Genomic DNA, 20,196 nt, shown 5'->3' with positions numbered 1-20,196 from the left:
TTGTTGGTTAGCCAAAGACAACAGCTGAAACCCTAAATTATCGGAATTGAAATGCCTAAAAGTGCCTTTTGACTATGAGACTTTACGTATGAAAAATCAAATGAAATTCCATTCCTATAAAATCGTATGATTTTTATTTTTTGCTTTTACACTATTGGTATTAGACAATAACAAAGAAGAATGAAAACAGCTGTTTCGTTTTTTGTATGTGTTTACATAAAAATACATCCCTGATCTAATGCGACTTGCTTGTTTTTTGAGTAATAACAAAAAGTAAACAGAACCATACGACTGTCAAATTTTTCATTCGTATTTTCTCTCAACGTTTGATGGTTTCACTACATATTGCGTTTAGACTATCCCATCTGCTCTCTTTTGACAGATCATATTACTTGTGGTATAATGTAAAAGGGCTTAAGTCATACCAGTTTCGTTGTTTTATAATATTTTTTGTTATTTCGTACGTAATACAGCGAAATATTGATCTCTAACATAAACAAGATTTTAGGGACTAACATTTTTACCTCTAAAACTAAAATGGTGTAAAAGCACCTTTAAATATACGATATCTATTTGAATTAAATATTATATAAAATTTACCTAAAACTATTATTAAATAAAAATATGTATAAATATATGTTTGTGTTTTTGTATAATAAACTCGTACACAAAAAATATTGAAACGGAAATTAAACCCCATCATACTTCAACTATACAAGTACTCAACAGTATAGGCACTTCCTTATTTATTGAATATTCATTGAATTCGTTCAATCATTCAGTTCGTGTCATGTGAACCCAACCATCTGACCTTTCAAAGACACGTTGCCAAAGTAAACGAAAGAAAGAGTTAGGTCATATTTATAAGTATGTATGTAATATGTGTGTACAAAGTACAAATTATTACCAAAGCCTAGTTAGACAATAATAATTTAACTTTCAAAAATAATAAAACTAAAACCACAAATATCAATAACATGGAATGTTGTGTCCAATGTTTAACCAACAAACGAAACGCCTACTTTAATAATTTCCTTGCTGTTGTTGTTGTTGCTGCATACTTTTATAATTATCTTACGTTCCCAATCCATTCATCCGTTTGTTGTATGGATAGGTATAGCATTACCAAACTGCCTAATTGTCTCATTAAGTTGTGAGTACAAGTTGGTTGCACTTGTACCTGCTGTTGTATGTCAAATGTAGCTCGTAATCGTATTCGCACGTACGAACATACATACTTATACACACTCATATAATAATTACGTTTATATCAGGGGTGAACAAATATATTTTATTATAATATTAATATCGAGATCTATTGGGGGTTTAAATTTCAGTTCTGTCGGTCGGGAAGAACGAATTTCGGAAGGGTGACTTATGTAGTCATTATAGATTGATCCCTTCGGATACTATATCACGATGTAGTTTAGTTAATCAATAAAGTTTGTGTTCTAATTAGATTTCTTTCACTTTCACGCTCTAGTTTTAGAATCAATAGGACAAAAGTACATAAAATTCTTTAATTTTATTAGTATAAATTCATATTCCCATCCCTGATTCGTATTGATGTATGTAGGCATGTAAATAAGTATATCCTTGATATGCATAGTATAATCATTAAATGTCATGACGGTTCGTTAAAGGGTAAACTTTGAAGCTTGTTAAATGAGTTTAATTGAATGGTGTATAATTAATGCATTGGGAAGCCAATTGTTTACATACAATTCTTTCCAATTGCCACTTAATTATAAGTTTGTCAACTGTTCAATATATTGTAAATAATCAAGTGGAACGTTACAATATTATATAACGTTTTGTATTATATACACCAACGAAAAACTAGTAGTTTTCGATAAAAAAATAATTTGTTTTTTCATACATATTAAAAACGACTTTTAACTTAAAATAGTCTAAATTAACCGTTTCTCAGTAGATATTGCAGTTTTCCAAGAAACTCTTATTTGATTATCAAGCTGAAAAACAAGGATGATGAAAACCATTACAAAATCCAATAAAAATATTTAAAAAAAAAACTTCCAACTCTGGATTTTCAGTAAAACAAAAGAAAATGTCAAATTGATAAAATAATATTTAAAAAATCTTTAAATGTACAACAAATCTTATTTATTAAACTATTTATTTTGTAATATGTAATACAATTCAACCTTTATAGTTTAACTTTTAGACCAGAGGGGAAATGTAATATTTCTCCCGGAAACGATCACAAGCATTCTTCAATAAACCTAAAGAATGGTTTTTACATAAAGTTAAACACAAGTTGGAACATACCCCGATCCAAAGTATAGCAAGTAGTCCGACTCTTTGACAACAGTACCTAACTCTAAGCAAGTGTTAGTGAAAAAGTACCTAACTCTAAATATGTGTTGGTAACAAAAATGTATATGTGTTGGTGCGTTTTGAACACACAGAGTTTTATAAAAAATTACAATTTTAAATTTGTTTGAATTTTCAATACCAAAAATTGAAACTCTGTTTGTAAATTAAAATTCAACAACAACAAAAATGAAATGTCAATAAATAGAAAATTTTTTTTCCAGTTTAAGAAAATTAAACAATATTTTATGTTAAAAGTGCAATGAATCTATTTTAAAAAATTACGGATTTTTTGTGGATTACTGAAATTTCGAGTACGATCCTTAAAAGTGGTCAAAAAAGAAAGGTAAACTTTTGAGGGTTTTGACAAGTTTAAACTTCTCACAAGAGAGTTGAATTCACACGAAACTCGTATATGTGAGAGAGTAATTTCCTATATGTGAGAGTCGGACTACTTGTTATACTTTGCCCCGATCATAATGTTATCGAACATTTATGGTATACGTAAAACTAAACTAAAACTAGGTCACAAAAAACGACAATTAACATCAGTTCCATAAACTTTTGTAAGAAATGTAAATCTTAGAATTAAAGTTAATTCGAATAAATATAAAGGTTCCTACTGGCAGAGAACTATGATGATAAATTGACTGTTGTCTGGGTTAATATACATACATATGTATATAGACGTTAATAATGATAAAAATATAATGATATAGAGATAAATCGTCTACGATCCGAAAGTATATCTATTTACATATCTGCTAGTTCCGAACTCCTCTTAAGTTTGAGGGAAACTCTGTTCATTTTAAGAATGTTTTAGAATTTAATTTTCCAAAAAAGAAGTACATTGAGAAATAACTTTAATCCCAAAATACTTATCGATGGCTCAAATTAAGATTTTTGTACTTAATGATAGTTCTTAATAGTATGTATAGATATAATTTACAAAGTTTAAGCAGAATTTGGACCTTTTGATCTTTATGTTTTGTCCTTAGCTATATTCTATCTTCTTCTATCTATATATATAAAAATGAATGTGTGTTTATTTGTTTGTGGGTTTGTTTGTGGATTTGTTTGTGGGTTTGTTTGAAGTCTATAGACGGCTAAACGGCTGTACCGATTTTCTTGAAATTTTAACAGTACCTTCCTGTATATCTGAAAGGAACTATAGGCTACCTTTTATTTTAAAATTTCAAGTAGGCGAGGTGCCACGCCTACTTATTAAATAACTATTAAAAGTCATATACGTATCTTGGAAACTGGTACAATTAAATCCTCAAATTTTGCACGGACAACTTTGACATCCATAAGAATATTTTTGGACAAAATGGGCGGAACGACTATAGTGGCCGTGGCACCTTCCATATTGAGAAAATATTAAATCAGTATATCTCGGAAAATGTAACAGTTAGAGCCCACAAATTTGGTCGGAGCCACATAAGTCTCAATATAATTAGTTAGGATAAAAAGTGGGCGAACTAGCAGCAGGGGGCGAGGCACCTCCCATATTAATTAAATACACAAATTCGTTTATCTTGGACACTATTAGAGTTAAAAGCTTCAAATTTTGCACAAAGAACTTTAGCATCCATGTAAATATTTTGGGTAATAAATTGGCGGACTACCAATGGGGGGAGCGGCACCTCCCATATGAATTAAATACAATAAAATATTTTATCTAAGAAACTAATAGAACTAGATTCCTTAAATTTTGCAAAAAGAACTTTCATATTCAACTGAACCTTTTGGGAAAAAAGCGGACTTTCATCAGGGGGTGGCTTGGAAACCCCATATGAATTATATAGTAAAATTTGTATATCTGAGATACTGTAGAAGCTAGAATCTTCAAATTTTACATGAACATTCATGTGAACATTTAGAGAAAAATGGGCGGACTTTGAATGAGGGGATTGGCCCCTCCCATATGAATTAAAGACAATACAATATTATTTACATTTTTCATAGCTTACATTAAAATCCTTATTAGCGTTCGGAAAAATTGGCGAACTTGCAAAAATTTGAGTGGCATTTCCCATGTGTAGGTGGGTTTTTATTTTGCTTTTAGGGTAGCAAAGCACACTGGGTATAGCTAGTATTATATAAAAAGTTTAAGCAAAAAGTCAACCTTGAAATATTTATGGGTCGATTATGTAATGGCAACCGAACTTCAGTTGTGCTGATAGCTTCAAAAATGTTTTCAGTCTAGAAATGGGTCAAGTTAATCAAAAACTCTTTGGACGCATATTATTAATGAATAAAATTATGTATACAATTTCCAAGTTATTGCTTAAAAATCGTCCTGTAACCACATCATTTTGACAACCGGTCCTCAGTAAATTTAAAATTTATAAAGCGATTTTTTGACATTTGATAGTCTCTCTTTTTGATAATTCATTGATGCGACCAGAAGTTTTGTTTGAGTGCAAGGACTCGATGTGTCCTATGACTGGCGAGATATAAGATAAAAGTCTTGATAAAGTCGCTATCATGTTTCCATTAAAGACCATCAAAACAGTGCAAAAGGTGAAACAAAAGACTCTGATATGCTATAATATAAAAAAATTGTATATCCAAATATTATAAATTATGAACTTGTTGAACAGTATTTCTTGATTTGATCAAACTGTGAGTGTCCAAAATCTTTTTAATTGTATGTAATATGTTGTGAATATTTTTATGTACGACTTGATTGCATACATCATCTATGTATGTATGTAAATGTAATAAGTCATTCTACGCCTTATTTGTTTAATTATATTACAATCATTTCACCTCATTTCAAATACAGTACATACTCTATAGTTTATTGTTGATTTAACGTTTAAATGATTTTCGTCTGGCAAGAAAAACAAAATTAAATAAATACACATATTAAAATATAACAAAATTTTTTTAAGAAAATCAGCCAATTCAGAAATTTTTGTAATGATTTGTGTCTCTTGTTCTTTTCTTTTTCTGGTTGCCAAATGGAAATTATTTGAAATATTTAAGACAATTTGTCAGTAAATAACGTGATGATGATTTCTTTTCTCAAAACACTATAGAACGAAATTAAGTGAAATGATGCTGCATCAACATGACAGCACTTAAAATAAATTTATCAATTTAATTTGTTAAATCTGCCCATAGTGTTTGTTTATATCTTTTTTTTTTTCTAGCGACACACTTGGGCAAATTTTACAAACATGAATTTGTCTGACAAGTAAATTTAAGTAAATGAATATTGACTGAAAAATACTCACAATATAAATTTCAACATATTGGGGATAAATTCACAGACGAACGATGAAAATATCTGTAAAGAAAAACCGCCGATCACACTTGTACTCTGGCCGCAACTATGACCAAAATGCTGTAGTATTTAGGGAAAAGATTGCATGTATGTTCATGAGCAAAAGATGTATGACTCGAGGGTGACACCCCGTATGTCAACAGTATTCTGATTTATACGATCATATGAAACGCTTCGTTGCAACTTGTTAATTTGTATGTTCGTCTTAAAAAAAAGAATCACAAACCCATACAAACTAGCACTCGTATGCACATTTTATTTTCTGAGGATTTCCTGCGTTTTCGAGCATCTTTGAATTCCAAACTACCATGATCGATGCTATAGAAATATACAGAAGTGTATTTATACATTTATATTTTTGTATGTACTTACTACATTAGAAATATGTATGTATAAGATGTAGTGAGTAATTTTACTTAAAATACAGAAACTACTTTTTTTATTTTATTGTGTACTATTATTATTATATATGTAATTAATATTTGATTTTTTTGTATGCTGAAATCTCGTTCTAATGATAAAAGAAATGGTTAATACCCCATTTACACATACACGAAATCTAGTACTTATGAGATTTCGAGCCAAATCTAGTTGCTTTTAACTAGATTTCCCATACAAAACAAAATCTACTTCGTGGCTAGATTTCGTTAAAATCTACTTAAAATCTAATAGTTTTTGTGATGCAATTCTGTTTTTTCCTAAATAATACTAAAAAATACGACGCTTCACAAGAAAAACGAGAAAAACAAAAAAAAAAAAAACAAACAAAAAAATTAAATGTCAACAAAATTTTAATAAATTGAAAAACATGAATGAAAAGTTTATTTAAAATAGAAGGTAATGTTATTTTAAATATCTAATTTTTTATTATAAATAAAATGTTAATAAATATCCCAATTTTTCTTATTATTTTCCATATCAGACACAATTTCAAGAAATATAAAAAAAAATGAAATCTTCCTAAATGCCAAAAATGGTAAGTGTAAACGGTCTAGACTTTTAAAAAGATTTTAAATGAAATCTACTAGATTTCGTGTATGTGTAAATGGGGTATAACATAATTGGAAATATGTATATTAATTCTAATTATGTACTATGTATATAATGGTTGTGATCTATTTTTTATTTCTTTCTTGAAACCCCGATCGTTTTTCGATATGAAAAATGCATGAATTCATACTAATATGTATACCGATTCGAAAAATACAGAATACATACTCTGTGTCTCGTTTCTGCAGTGGTCGCTATTTCAACATCAGTCAAACATGTACATTGAAAAGATTTTTTCAATTTCAGAACATTCTGAAATTATAATTTAACTAAGTATGTACATATTTTAAAAAGTAATATAGACGATTTATCCAATCTTAACTAAAATTGTTTAAATATTTCAAATAAACGTTTACAATTTTTCACGTCTTGAAAAGTAATCTATATTACTTAAGCCATAATATTTAGTAAAACGACATGTCAAAATTTTCAAATAAAATTAAAAATAGTATTGTGTAGATACAAAATGTAATAAAACTTACTGAAAATACGGATGAAAAATTGAAAATCGTATGATTTTTTAAAATTTTTTGAAAAATTTCAAAACGATTGGATTTTATTTTATTTTATTTGAGTTTTATTTTTATTTAAACAAAGAAAACAATAAAAACAGAAACAAATTTCAAATAAAAACAGAAACAAAATGAAAATTTACGTTTTTTCCTTAAATTTTTTCAAATTGAACTTTCATTTTATTTCTAATCTGATAGTGTAAAAAAAAACAAAATATATTTTTATTTGATTTTTTTGATAACCATACCAATTTTCATAATTTACATACATACATACATATGTATGTTTTATATGTATTAAATATGCAGTAAAACAATTTTCTAAATTAATCATTTATTTAACTTTATTCTTCGTATTTTACATTATTTGCAATTTGATAAAATATAAAATGTTTAAACGTGAATAAAAAATTGTTTTTGTTTTTTAATCCTGTTTTGTAAGTTAAACTAAGCTTTAGGGTTCTATAGTTGAAACGAAAAGTCGACTTTTCGACTTTTTGCATTTAGTTAAAAGTCGACTTTTCGACCTTTTTCCATTTTATGAAAAGTCGATTTTTCGACTTTTCGACCTTTTTCATTTATTTAAAAGTCGACTTTTAGACTTTTCGACTTTTAGTATTTTATAAATGGTCGACTTTTCGACTTTTCGACTTTTTCCGACTTTTCGACTTTTTCCGACCTTTTTCGACTTTTCGACTTTTTCCGACTTTTTTCGACTTTTTCCGACTTTTTTCGACTTTTCGACTTTTTCGACTTTTCGACTTTTTTCGACTTTTCGACTTTTTTCGACTTTTTCCGACTTTTTTCAACTTTTCGACTTTTTCCGACTTTTCGACTTTTCGATTTTTTACGACTTTTTGACTATTTTCGACTTATTTCGACTTTTTTCGACTATTTTTTACTTTTTTCGACTATTTTAGAGTTTTTGACCTCTTTTCCACTTTTTTTAAATTTTCGACTATTTTCGACTTTTTCCGACTTTTCGACTTTTTCCGACTTTTTTCGACTTTTCGACTTTTTTCGACTTTCTTCGACTTTTTTCGACTTTCCGACTTTTCGACTTTTCGACTTTTTTCGACTTTTCGACTTTTTACGACTTTTCGACTTTTTTCGACTTTATTCGACTTTTTTCGACTTATCGACTTTTTTCGACTTTCAGACTTTTCGACTTTTTTCGACTTTTATTCACAAAGTCGACTTTTCGACTTTTTTCACAGACGATAGTCGAGTTATCGACTTTTTTGGAACAAAATAGTCGACTTCGACTTTTCGACTTTTTTCGACAAAAAGTCGATTGTTCGATTATTCGAAAGTCGATTTATAGAACCCTACTAAGCTTTGTAAAGAAAAGGCATCTGGTCAACTCATTAGTAATTATACATAATGTGGCAATACTATTACAAATGTAAGAAACTGTTTTACCGACCTTAATAGCATTAAAATCATGTTGCCAGAGTTACTGTAATTTTTCAAATTTCTGAAGATCTTAGTACACATAGTGTTTTTTTTTCATATTCAAATTTTTTCTTATAAAATTGCTAATAATATTCTGAATTCATCCATTTTTCTTTTGAAAAATTCTTGTGATTGAGCCGCTGACAATAGTAAACTGATTTTATTCTGAATGAACCTGTATGACACAAAATTGACATTTTTAAATAAAACAAAGAAAACTACTCCATTAGTTAGTTTCTATGTTCAAAATTATTTAAAAAGGCTCTATACATTTTAGTTTAAATACATAAATTTTTATGTATATAATATGCTGTTTACACCAAATCAAAAACACATTGGGTTTTCAAAAACAATATTTTAAAAACCAATGTGTTTATACCAAGAGTTTTCGATTTGGTTAAGATAACCTAAATGTAATTAACTGAATTTTTATGGGAAAATAAACTGAAACTGAAAACAGTTTTCGATTTGGTTTGCCTTAATCCTTAACTTAATTTCTACTTTTTTGCACTTTTAGCCACTTCAGTATTGTTTTTTAACTATAATATTACTAGAGCCCTGCATGAGTGACTTAAATAATAAATTAAAACATTTGATTTTTTTTCAAACACTGTGTTTGACTCACTCATTGTTTTATGAATGAAATGAATAGTATATTTGAAAATAAGGAATGTTAGTCAATACTCAATTCAAACGAAACAAGTAATGAGAGTGTTTGTGTGATTCAATTCAAGTAGTATACAGTGAGTGAATCGAGTGAAAGCAAAACAATTTTTAAGTTCGACAAATTAACAGATTTTTTGAATATTACTTCGAATTTTCGAACTTAATTTCGAATAGTCGAAGATAATATAGTAGCGTCATCAACTGTACTTAACACTGCCAAATTTCAGCCAATTTGGTCCACGGAAACTGGTTTTATCAGCTTTAAATTTTTTTCGAACATGAGTTCGAATTTTCGAAAATTTTTTTTTTAGTTTTTTGGACTCAAAGAATAATTTAAAAGCATAAAAAATTTTTCGAACATAACTTCGAATTTTCGAACTTAATTTCGAATATTCGAACATAATATTATCTTGTCATCAATTGTACTCAAGACTACCAAATTTCAGCGAATTCGGGCCACAGGAACTAGTTTTAACAGCTTTCAAAATTTTCACCATTTATTCAAGAAAAAGTTTGAATCGATTCATTCGATTCAAACAATCTATTTTGTATTGTTTTAACATAAACAAATTGTTTACTCGCTCGATTTGAATGTAGTTGCACATTCACTTGATAGTACTCACAACGTTTGAGTATAACAAAACTTTGTAAATACTATTCTAAACAAACAATGAGTTGAGTGCAAAGCAATGAGTCACTCATTGTGTGTAGCAAATAGAGTTACTCATGCAGGGCTCTAAATATTACACAATAAATAGTTTAATTAATAAGACTTGTTGTATATTCGAAATTTGTTTATATATTATTTTTTTCAATTTGACATTTTCTTTTGTTTTACTGAAAATCCAGAGTTGGAAGTTCTGTTTTTAGATATTTTTATTGGTTTTTGTTCTGGTTTTCATCAAAAACTAGTTAAAACAGGATGCACTAAATAAGGTGAAATCGTTAAGGCAGCTGATTTTTATTTGTTTATTTAAAAAGTGCTTGGGTTGTGTCAAAATGAATTAATTTATTTTTATTCTAAAAAAATTATATTTGTGTTTTCAAAGTAAAAAAATTTAAAATTTGAAATTATGAATTAAAATGTTCATGGAAAGTTTTCAAATAAGAAAACTCAGATGAAGAAGCATTAAAACATTGTCCTGCTGCAGATACAAGCTAAATGTAACGACGGTTTTATAGGGAATATTGTGAAATACACAAAAACTATTTCTTTCGAATGTTTATTATTTTTCAATTTTAGAAATTTCATTTTGACAAAACCCAACTCTAGACAACAAAAAAATATTGTGTTTGTTGTGTTTGTTGCCGAAACGCTCTCACCTTACTTATGACATCATGAGTAGAAAGTAGTTTTTAATTTGTATGGAAAAACAAATGAAATTTTAGTAGTTTTTGAATTGAAAACCACATCAATCCAAAAACTACTAGTTTTTCGTTGGTGTAAATGGCATATAAAAGATAAATTGAAATAATTATGCAAAAATTTATCATAAATTATCAAGTGAGCAGCATTTGGAAAAATTAGCAGTTACATTTTAGACATGATAATGCTATTTTAAATTATTAGTTAGTAGTTTAGCTGTAACGGTAATATCATTTTGAAATAATTTACATATTAAAATTTCTTTACGATTCTAAAATTATTTTAGCGATTTTGTACTTTATTCATCTGGTAACTATTAATAAGTACATTTTTTCCAACTCTGTCTACAAAATAGTAGTAAAAATTGCAGAAAGAATTTTTGTTGTGTGAACGTTGTTGTTGTGTATATATTAAAATAAACAAAATGAAATAATAAAGTTTAAATCGGCTTTAGTTAATTAATATTAGTTTATAACAAATATATCCACAGATAATTTAATAAGCAAAAGCAAACATTTATAGTTTATTATACAATCAGCAAGTAAAATAGCTTTTTTGGTAACTTAAAAAACAGCAACAGTTAAAGAAAAAGAATAATAACAAGTCAGTGAACGAGTCAAAAACTTGCTGGTTGGTTGTTGGCCGTCTGTCTGTCTTTTTATCTGGTCTTCGTTGTCGTAGCTGATTAGATTTTCTTCTTCGAGAGCAAGTTTGTGGCTTTTAATGTTGAATTGTTGTTTTTGTTTATTTTTAGTGACGTTTTAATTTTTTCATTGATAATGAAGATGGCTAAAATGAAAAAGAAGTTTACAGAATCATAGCTCAGTTTAAGACGAGCTATTAAAACGCCAGAGAGTGTTAAAAAAGACACGCGGACGAAATACAAAAAAAAGTTAAATTTTATTTAGAAATTAAAACTGGATTTTTTATTTGTAATAAAATAAAAACACTTTTTTGGAGTGAGAAAGTGTGATTTGGGAGTGTGTGACTCCATTTCTCGAACTTTGAAAAATTGTGCCATTAATTATCGTTTATTAACAAACGACTTGTTAAGAAGTGGAAAATATAAAAGAAAAACGAAAGTGGTCTTTTTAACACTTTTTTTTTACAACCAAATAAGAAGACAACAAATTTACATACAATTCAACTTCATCATCCATAACACTGCCAGAGGAGTAAAGTGTACATATAAATGACTACTGATTACGGAATTATTGTTTGCAATTTATGTGTATGAATGTTTTGTTGGCAAAGCTAATGATTTTATTCAAACTAAAAGAATATTAAATAACGAAGAAGTGAATGAAGATAAATACTTTAAAAACTTCCAAAAATGCTGCCTCGTTTTCGTTCCTTTTATGGTAAAATTATTACCTTTACACTGGTGGCCTTAGTATTCATTGTTTACATAAAAGTATTACAAATTGATGAGGATTCCCCACTAACCTCTTCATTTGAGAAAGCTGCCTTAAAACAAAATCCTTTTAGTCATATCGATAATGAGCACGATGAAGCTGATAGCCACGAGAATGTTAATGAAAATGAAATTCCACGACCAGTGGCTGCATTGCATAAACCACCAGCCATTGATTATAGTTCGCCCTACGAGTTGAGTATACAGCGCGATTTGGCCAAACAGGAACCCGGTTTGGGTGATATGGGAGATGCTGCTTATTTGGAGGGTTCTGCCAAAAAACGCGGTGAGGAAATCTACAAGAAAATCGCTCTCAATGAAGAGTTGAGTGAACATTTATCGTATAATCGTACTCTGGACGATTTTCGCCATCCTTTGTGTGCCAAGCAACATTTTGATGTAGACACTCTGCCGACAACAAGTGTCATTATTATTTTCTTCAATGAACCCTATTCGGTGCTGTTGCGCACCGTTCATAGTACATTGAATACATGTGTGGGTCGTTTGTTGAAGCAAATCATTTTGGTAGATGATGGTAGCACCAACGAGGAGCTGGGAGAGAAATTAGACTATTATATACGTACACGTATACCATCGGGCAAGGTGTCAGTTGTACGTTTAAAGAATCGGTGAGTGTAGTTTAATATATATTAAAAATAAATAAAAATGGTCTGCAATGACCAGTTTTGGGAAACTTTTTCATTAAAATAATTGTCCGATTTCAACATTTTCTTTGAGCAATAAAAATAATTCGTCAATTTGCTTTGTGTTTATTCAAGAAATAGTTAAAAGACATAAAACATTCAATTCCATTTTTCTAGAATTTGTATTTTTTGATTTAAGGCGGCCTCCAAGTAAACAAGCAATATGAAGATAGCTTCTAATTTTAGTGTCTGCAACTGTACATATTTTATTTCAGTTTTTAATCAAAAACACATTAATAATTTAAAAAAATAAACAATAACAAACTTTTTTTTAACTGCCACTAAAAATTATAACATTTACCTTGCATCTGCCACCACAATAATAAATTTTCTACACCCGTTAGATTTTTAAGTAGCTTTTAAAAGATTTACATGTTTATAATGGCCAAAAATAAACCTTTATTATTTACACCTCAAATTTGTGGTTTTTCAAAGTGCTACTTTTATAACAACAACAAAAAAACTTGAAATATGTTTGTGACCTTGTTTCTTACGATTTGCATAAATAGAAGAATTGTAGCAGCCTAAACACTTTGAAATTTTTATTTAAATATTCATTTCAAAATTATTTTTAACGAATTTGTGTGCGTTTTTTATGGTTTTGTTCATTTATTTGTCAAGTAGACAAGACTTGTTTTACTTTATATATGTTTTTAAGTTTTATTTAAAGATGCTTTTGTTTTTTTTTTTCGTCTAAATATCAAAGTTAATTCAAAAGGTATTAGATTTAAAGACTTTTTAATACATATAATTGTCGATTGTTCAACAATATAAGATTAAAAGTAGAAAGTAAAATATTTTTTAATTGTTATACATTTTGTAAAATCTAAGATCTAAGTTTAATTTTAGTCTTTCTGATTTAGTACAGATTTGTCTTTAATGCAACATTCGTTTTATGTTATTTTAAAAAGTTTTTGTTTAAATTTTACATTTATACTTCTTAACTTTTAATTATGTGTTTTTGTAAATACACATTCTTTAAAAATGTTTTTTTTTTCTCTAAATATTGTAATTTATACAACCTACTTTTAATTAACAAATTTTAAATATGTTGTAAAACATGTTTAGTTTACAAACCTCCATAGTTTTAGAACTATACTGTTTTTTGTTTGTATTAATTATAGAAATAACTTATTTTTGTCATAAAGTCAGCTCTCCACAAGAAATGAGACTAGCTCTGCAAAATAGATTTACATACTTTATTAGTTGTTTAGAAAAGCTCAACTGAAAAATCTAAATTTTTATTTGATAACGAAGTCCAAATGAAAAATCTTTATTATGGAGACGCTCTTTCGAACTTTAAATAGAACAATTTTCTAGTGGGCTTATCTGAATTTATCAATTGCAATTGAGCTTTTCTAAGTAGGAAGATCTCAATTAAAACGAATTAAAAAAATAAACAAAAGTGTTCATTTTCAATTAAAAATAGTTATAGTATAAAAAATTACCTGAAACATTTTCAACAAAACAGATATCAGGATCTTGTACTGGAAATCATTATATAGTTCTATGAAACGGTTCTGGGAGCATTTCATTTATGAATGATTATAACCACTTTAGTGGTTAGGGTATATTGGGTTTGTCCTGATATTTGTAACGCAAAATAATATTGGTCCTATACCCACTTTAAAGTTGTACCATTTTTTGTCGAGATACAAGTATATAAAACATAATTATCAGCTCAAAAGCTCTATTCGGGAGGTTCAGTTGTTCGGGGGCTAGGTGAAATAATGAACCGATCTTAAAGGCTTTGTTCCCGGGATAATATATTATCATGTACCAAATTTTATTGAATTATGTTCAAAATTGCGATCTGTAGTTTGATCACAAGGTTTACATGGACCGACGGACTAAGCTAAATCTACTCAAGAAATGATTTTAAGCCGATTGCAGACTGAAATGACTTAAAATCATTTCTTGAGTCGACTAAACAGTTCCTTCTGGGATGTCAACAGAGGAGTCATCCCAACATTAATATCACACAGTTGGATGCTCCCCCGAGGCATGTCAGGAAGGACCTTCGTGTATACGAAGAGAGCATACAAAGTTATGTTCAGGATCCCTTAGATCGGAACTCGTATACAGCAGCTTTGAATGACATTCATAGAGACGCCATCAATACCGCGGTTCCAGGTTACCGCATGAATGTCGTTCTTTGAGGTCGCCCAACGCCCATAGCAGAAATAGAGAAGAACCTGCCTCGGAAAACAAGAGTTGCTCTGGCGTAACTGAGATCGGGATGGAGCAACAGGCTCAACGCCTACTGGTCCCGCATAGACCGTGCCGTCCCCAATATATGCCCAGCTTGTGGACAGGGTCCCCATGATACCCACCACATATTCAACTGTCCAGCCCAACCTACTTCACTTAGTCCAATGGATTTATGGACTAACCCCATTGAAGTAGCCCAATTTCTTAGCTTGGACCTAAATACAGAACACCGGATTAAAAATTGTATAGTTTAAGCTGTTACAACAACAACAAAGAGTCAATGCATCCGAAAATAACAGATAGTGAAGACAGTCGTTATTTTGTGTCCCTTGTGTAGGCTAGCGAAAAGGTTCATTATTATTTATAGACTCCTTTGGATTTCTGACTATTTCTACGAAATGACTGAAATGATTGATTTCACTAGCCCTAAGTGGTAGTAGGTTGAGTGGTAGGCTAATTCCAAACAGCCCTCCTGAAGTTATGGGAGGGCTGTTTGGAATTACAGAGAACGAGTTCTAGAAGTAATGGCGACATCACTAAGTCCATATATGCTATTCAGGAATCTAAAATGGTTACGTTTGCTCTCATTCTGGAACTTATTTTAACGAATTCTAAAAATTTTCATAGGAATTCAAGATACTTTGTTAATAACTTCAATCGTTTTATGAACAAAAAAAATAAAACAAATTACATACATATATTACAACATTATAAATTTCGGCTCTGAACAAAGTGAACAATTTGCTTTGTTACAATGAATGACTTTTGTAATATTAAAAGTAAATGTACATACGTACGTACATATAATATTATGTATTTGAAAATCAATAGTACCTATTACAAAACAAATATCAATTACAAATTAATTATGTACATTGTATGTGTTTAAGTGCATGTGTTGTCTGTTTAAGTTGTTTATAGGTATTGGCCTTCTTTATTTCTCAATTTCCAATTAGACAAGAAATCTAACAAGTTTTAAACATTGATGAACAAACAAAAATATAAAATAAATCGTATATTTTTATTTAATTCGAAATGTTGTGATCAGTTTAAGAATTATGATGCGTGGTTAAAAGTATGCACAGCTGAAAATATAAAAAAAAAACAAAATACTACGTCTACACATATAGGTAAATAAAACCAAATACAAGTCAAATACTACCACTGTTCCCTTTGCTACAAATGCTCTTACATCCGTGTCTATATAGATTTTTTATGAGTTTTTCAACCTTTTCATTTATAAAGTTTTTGATTTTATTTTTTCTTTTGTGTTTTTTTTTTGCTTTTTCATTTTGTATCTCTTTCATTGTTTACTTTTGTGTGTCTGTTGTTTTTATTAATAAATATTTAATTTTTGTGTGTTTTCAGGTTGGGCTTGATACGAGCTCGTTTGGCAGGTGCACGTGTAGCTACCGGTGATGTCTTAATATTTTTAGATGCTCATTGTGAGGCAAACATTGGCTGGTGTGAACCGCTGCTGCAACGCATTAAGGAATCTCGTACTAGTGTTTTAGTACCTATTATTGATGTAATTGATGCTCAGGATTTTAAATACAATACAAATGGCTATAAATCATTTCAAGTGGGTGGTTTTCAATGGTCTGGCCACTTTGATTGGATCACTGTCTCGAATCGTGAGCGTAAAAGGCAACAACGTGAATGTAAAGAAAATGATTTAGATGTTTGTCCCACCTACAGTCCAACGATGGCTGGTGGTCTATTTGCCATAGATCGTAGTTATTTCTGGGAAATCGGTAGTTATGATGAACAGGTGAGAATATTTAGTTTTATTTACAGAAATCATATCTTAATAATTTATTTTAATTTCAGATGGATGGCTGGGGTGGTGAAAATTTAGAAATGTCCTTTAGAATTTGGCAGTGTGGTGGTACCATTGAAACTATACCCTGTTCTAGAGTTGGTCATATATTCAGAGATTTCCATCCTTATAAGTAAGTAAAAGATGACAGTATTTATGAACACAACAACAAAATTGGTATATTTATAAAAAAATTTGGTTGAATTTATATAAATTTGTCTTTTAAACAATAGAGATATAAATAGTTTGTTAAGGAAATACATTTTTAGATAAATTTTATAAATAAATTTAGTATCAATGTTAAACGCTATCTATTCAATTTAGTAGTGATAACAAAAGACACACTTTCATTTCATATATTTTTATTGCCTTATTGCCTTATTGAATTAGAATGAATTTATGATTTTTGGACAGTTTTGTTATATTAAAAGGTTTAACATAATTTTATTCAAACAACAAAGTTTATAATAAATTAATACATTAATAATTAATGTTGTCTTATATATTAACCTATATAGTTATACATACATATATAGTTTTATTTCAATATCAATTGTCTTAAAATGAATTAAAACTGATACTTTATAATCGATCAACATTGAAACCATTTCCTAATCTCTTATAAATCTAGTTAATGTTTTCTTTATCAAAATAGCTTATAATGTATATAAAACGTCCTTTTTTATCACATTGAAATACATAATAATGAATTCTATTTTAATTAAACATTTCATTTATTACAGGTTCCCTAACAATCGTGATACCCATGGCATTAATACTGCTCGCATGGCTTTAGTTTGGATGGATGATTATATTAATATCTTCTTTTTAAATCGTCCCGATCTAAAATTCCATCCTGATATTGGTGATGTTACCCACCGAGTTATGTTACGCAAGAAACTGCGCTGTAAAAGCTTTGATTGGTATTTGGAAAATATCTATCCGGAGAAATTTGTACCCACCAAAGATGTTAAAGCTTATGGAAAGTAAGTAAAAAATTTAAAAAATTTAATATAATTAGGGAAATCAGTCTTCATAGTTTGTTTATTAGAATGGAAAAAGCTTCAACTTTACTTGGAGACCACTGCGGTCCATTGTGCTTAATAGGAGGGTTGAAACTTGACTGAGACTAAAGTGATTGTATTCAGGTCCCGATAGAATAGGTGATCAGAATTTTCACTATTGTCTCCAGTCGTAAAACAGCTAATTCCTTTGATAACACCTAGAAAATTGCAAGAGTTGCTCCCTTCAATATCTTCCAGTTCGTCGTGAAACCTGTTTTTTAGTCATTTTAGCCTGAGGCGCTGTCCTCTCGCATAACTGTATGATACTATTCCAATTATCTAAAGAAGCCTAAAAGAACAATGCCTCTTTAAAATCCCTTTCTGAGTCCTTACACAACATCTATCTAGTATAACAAGTATCTTGGTGGCTTTCGCATTAAATCATAGCCATAAGGTCTTTGATATTTTGCAAATCAATGTTACCAAGCCTGGCCTGATGGTTTTACCCTCCTGTACCTTTTATTTAGTTCAATATTCGAAGCTTGTCTTGTTACTTCGTTCCCTATATAATTGTATCAACAATGTGGAAGTATTGGTAAATACACTCCTCGAAAAGCCAATTACTCCTTGTTGGAAACTCTATTATAGTTTCCAATAAGTCTTAATTCTATGAACGAAATTCCACAAGGAAAGGAAACCTGATCAAGTAGACCTACTTGGTACAAAATTTTTGTGTGATTATCTCGTAAAGATTTGACTAACGGAGACTCTTAGGTTTTTGACGTACTCGCTACATTATGAGTAAACTTAGAACTCAATTCTTCTGAACGATGAGAGATTCATCAGTTTAATCCGATTCCAATGTGGATTTATATTGCTCATTTTCATTACTAAACAAATTGCATCAACTGAAATTTCAGCCCATAGCTAGATCATCTTAAAACGAAAAACATCCTCTTTTTAAAATTTCCTTAAATTATTACATTTTTCATCCTCGTCTCTCATTTCAGAGTACGTTCACTTAATTCCAATTTATGCCTGGACGATTTACAACAGAACAATGAGAAACCTTATAATTTGGGAGTTTATTCGTGCAGTAAGGAAATTGCCAAAACACAATTCTTCTCCTTTACAAACAACAACGTACTACGCAACGAATTAAGCTGTGCCAATGTACAGCACAGTGATTCACCGCCATATCTAATTGTAATGACGACTTGTTTTGAAAATGATGATCTAAATGAAAAATGGCAATACTCAAATAATCGCTTAAGACATTTAAATACCGGCATGTGTCTCGATCATCGGGGATTGCATCAAGGTGATTATGTACAAGTTGCTATCTGTGATCCTTATAGTAAAACGCAAAGTTGGATAATTGATCATCGTGATGAGAATATATTGCCGCAATTATAAAACTGATTTTACTCTGCAGGAACAAAAGAACTTTTGTCAATTCTATGAAAACGAAAAAAAAACAAAACAAAACTAATATATTGTATATAATGAAATATTTTTTATCCTTAGCTTACATTATTCCTAACCCCCGTATTGTTTGTATAAGAAGGTAAATTGTTTTAGTCATTATACGTATAAAAATGTAAATTTTAATTAATTAATTTTACAACATCACTAAGCTAATTATTACCGTATTAAACTGAAAACAAATTAAATACTTAATTACTCCTTCCAAAAGAGAGTATAGACAAATTATATATTTGAACTGAACATTTTATTTTTCTCTTAAACAAATTAGAAATACAATTTTGAGATTAATTACATTTTGTAACTATTTATATTATCAACTTAATGAAAATATGTAGATTGGCTTCTAATACAAAAACTCTACTATTATAAAGCAAACAATTTTGTGTAACGAAGGACTCAAAAATAAGTTTAAACTTAAGAAATAAATTTCATTTACACTGAAAACGGTTGATATTATATTTTATCTAACATTTGTACTCGAAAATATCAAAAGAATTCCTACTTTACAAAATAAATAAAATATTTTGTAAATATAAAAAAATAACTATTGCAATATTTAATTCTTGATATCAAAAACGCTTTAAAAGCATTCCATAAACACACACTACTAAAAATGATAAGTTAAAAAAATAAAATTGAAACAATATCAAAATTTATATAAAACTGAAAAATGCAAAACATAAAAAAAGCTTCCTATAGTTAATATACACATACATACATATAGTTATAAACAATTTACATTGCAAAATACAAGGTCATATTAATTAAAATAAAAACAAAACTATAAATATAAAAATATTTTTTATATTCTTGGTTGTACAAACACAAAATTTATATAATAAATAAATTATTAAATAAAAGAAAATAAATATATTTTA

General features: G+C 29.1%; 1 protein-coding gene across 5 annotated transcripts; it reads left to right on the top strand.

The window, feature by feature from the left end:
• Positions 1 to 11,049: 11,049 nt before the first annotated feature.
• On the top strand, positions 11,050 to 19,948 carry LOC119607202 (polypeptide N-acetylgalactosaminyltransferase 1). Of its 5 annotated transcripts, none has more exons than XM_037961016.1 (6): positions 11,050 to 11,236; positions 11,433 to 12,721; positions 16,376 to 16,778; positions 16,838 to 16,959; positions 17,570 to 17,812; positions 18,841 to 19,948. In XM_037961016.1, the coding sequence occupies exons 2-6, from the start codon at positions 12,012 to 12,014 to the stop codon at positions 19,244 to 19,246; spliced, it is 1,884 nt and encodes a 627-aa protein (XP_037816944.1). In that variant the 5' UTR covers positions 11,050 to 11,236; positions 11,433 to 12,011; the 3' UTR covers positions 19,247 to 19,948. The 5 variants fall into 5 exon arrangements, with proteins under 5 accessions (XP_037816944.1, XP_037816945.1, XP_037816943.1 ...); XM_037961017.1 differs by having other exon boundaries at positions 11,063 to 11,219; XM_037961015.1 differs by having other exon boundaries at positions 11,063 to 11,281.
• The last annotated feature ends 248 nt before the right edge of the window (positions 19,949 to 20,196 follow it).

Source organism: Lucilia sericata, unplaced genomic scaffold (genome assembly GCF_015586225.1).
Source record: "Lucilia sericata isolate MDLA Ls3-8-SP2 unplaced genomic scaffold, ASM1558622v1 Contig000675F_arrow, whole genome shotgun sequence".
In the NCBI taxonomy this organism is placed as follows: Eukaryota; Metazoa; Arthropoda; class Insecta; order Diptera; family Calliphoridae; genus Lucilia; species Lucilia sericata.
This window is presented reverse-complemented; position numbering and strand designations above follow the sequence as displayed.

Bases quoted from the DNA above. Each gene is read 5' to 3' on its own strand.
- LOC119607202 (XM_037961016.1), top strand. From the start codon at position 12,012: ATGCTGCCTCGTTTTCGTTCCTTTTATGGTAAAATTATTACCTTTACA. The intron at 16,960-17,569 runs GTAAGTAAAAGA...CATTTATTACAG, and splicing joins AGAGATTTCCATCCTTATAA to GTTCCCTAACAATCGTGATA. The intron at 17,813-18,840 runs GTAAGTAAAAAA...CTCTCATTTCAG, and splicing joins GATGTTAAAGCTTATGGAAA to AGTACGTTCACTTAATTCCA.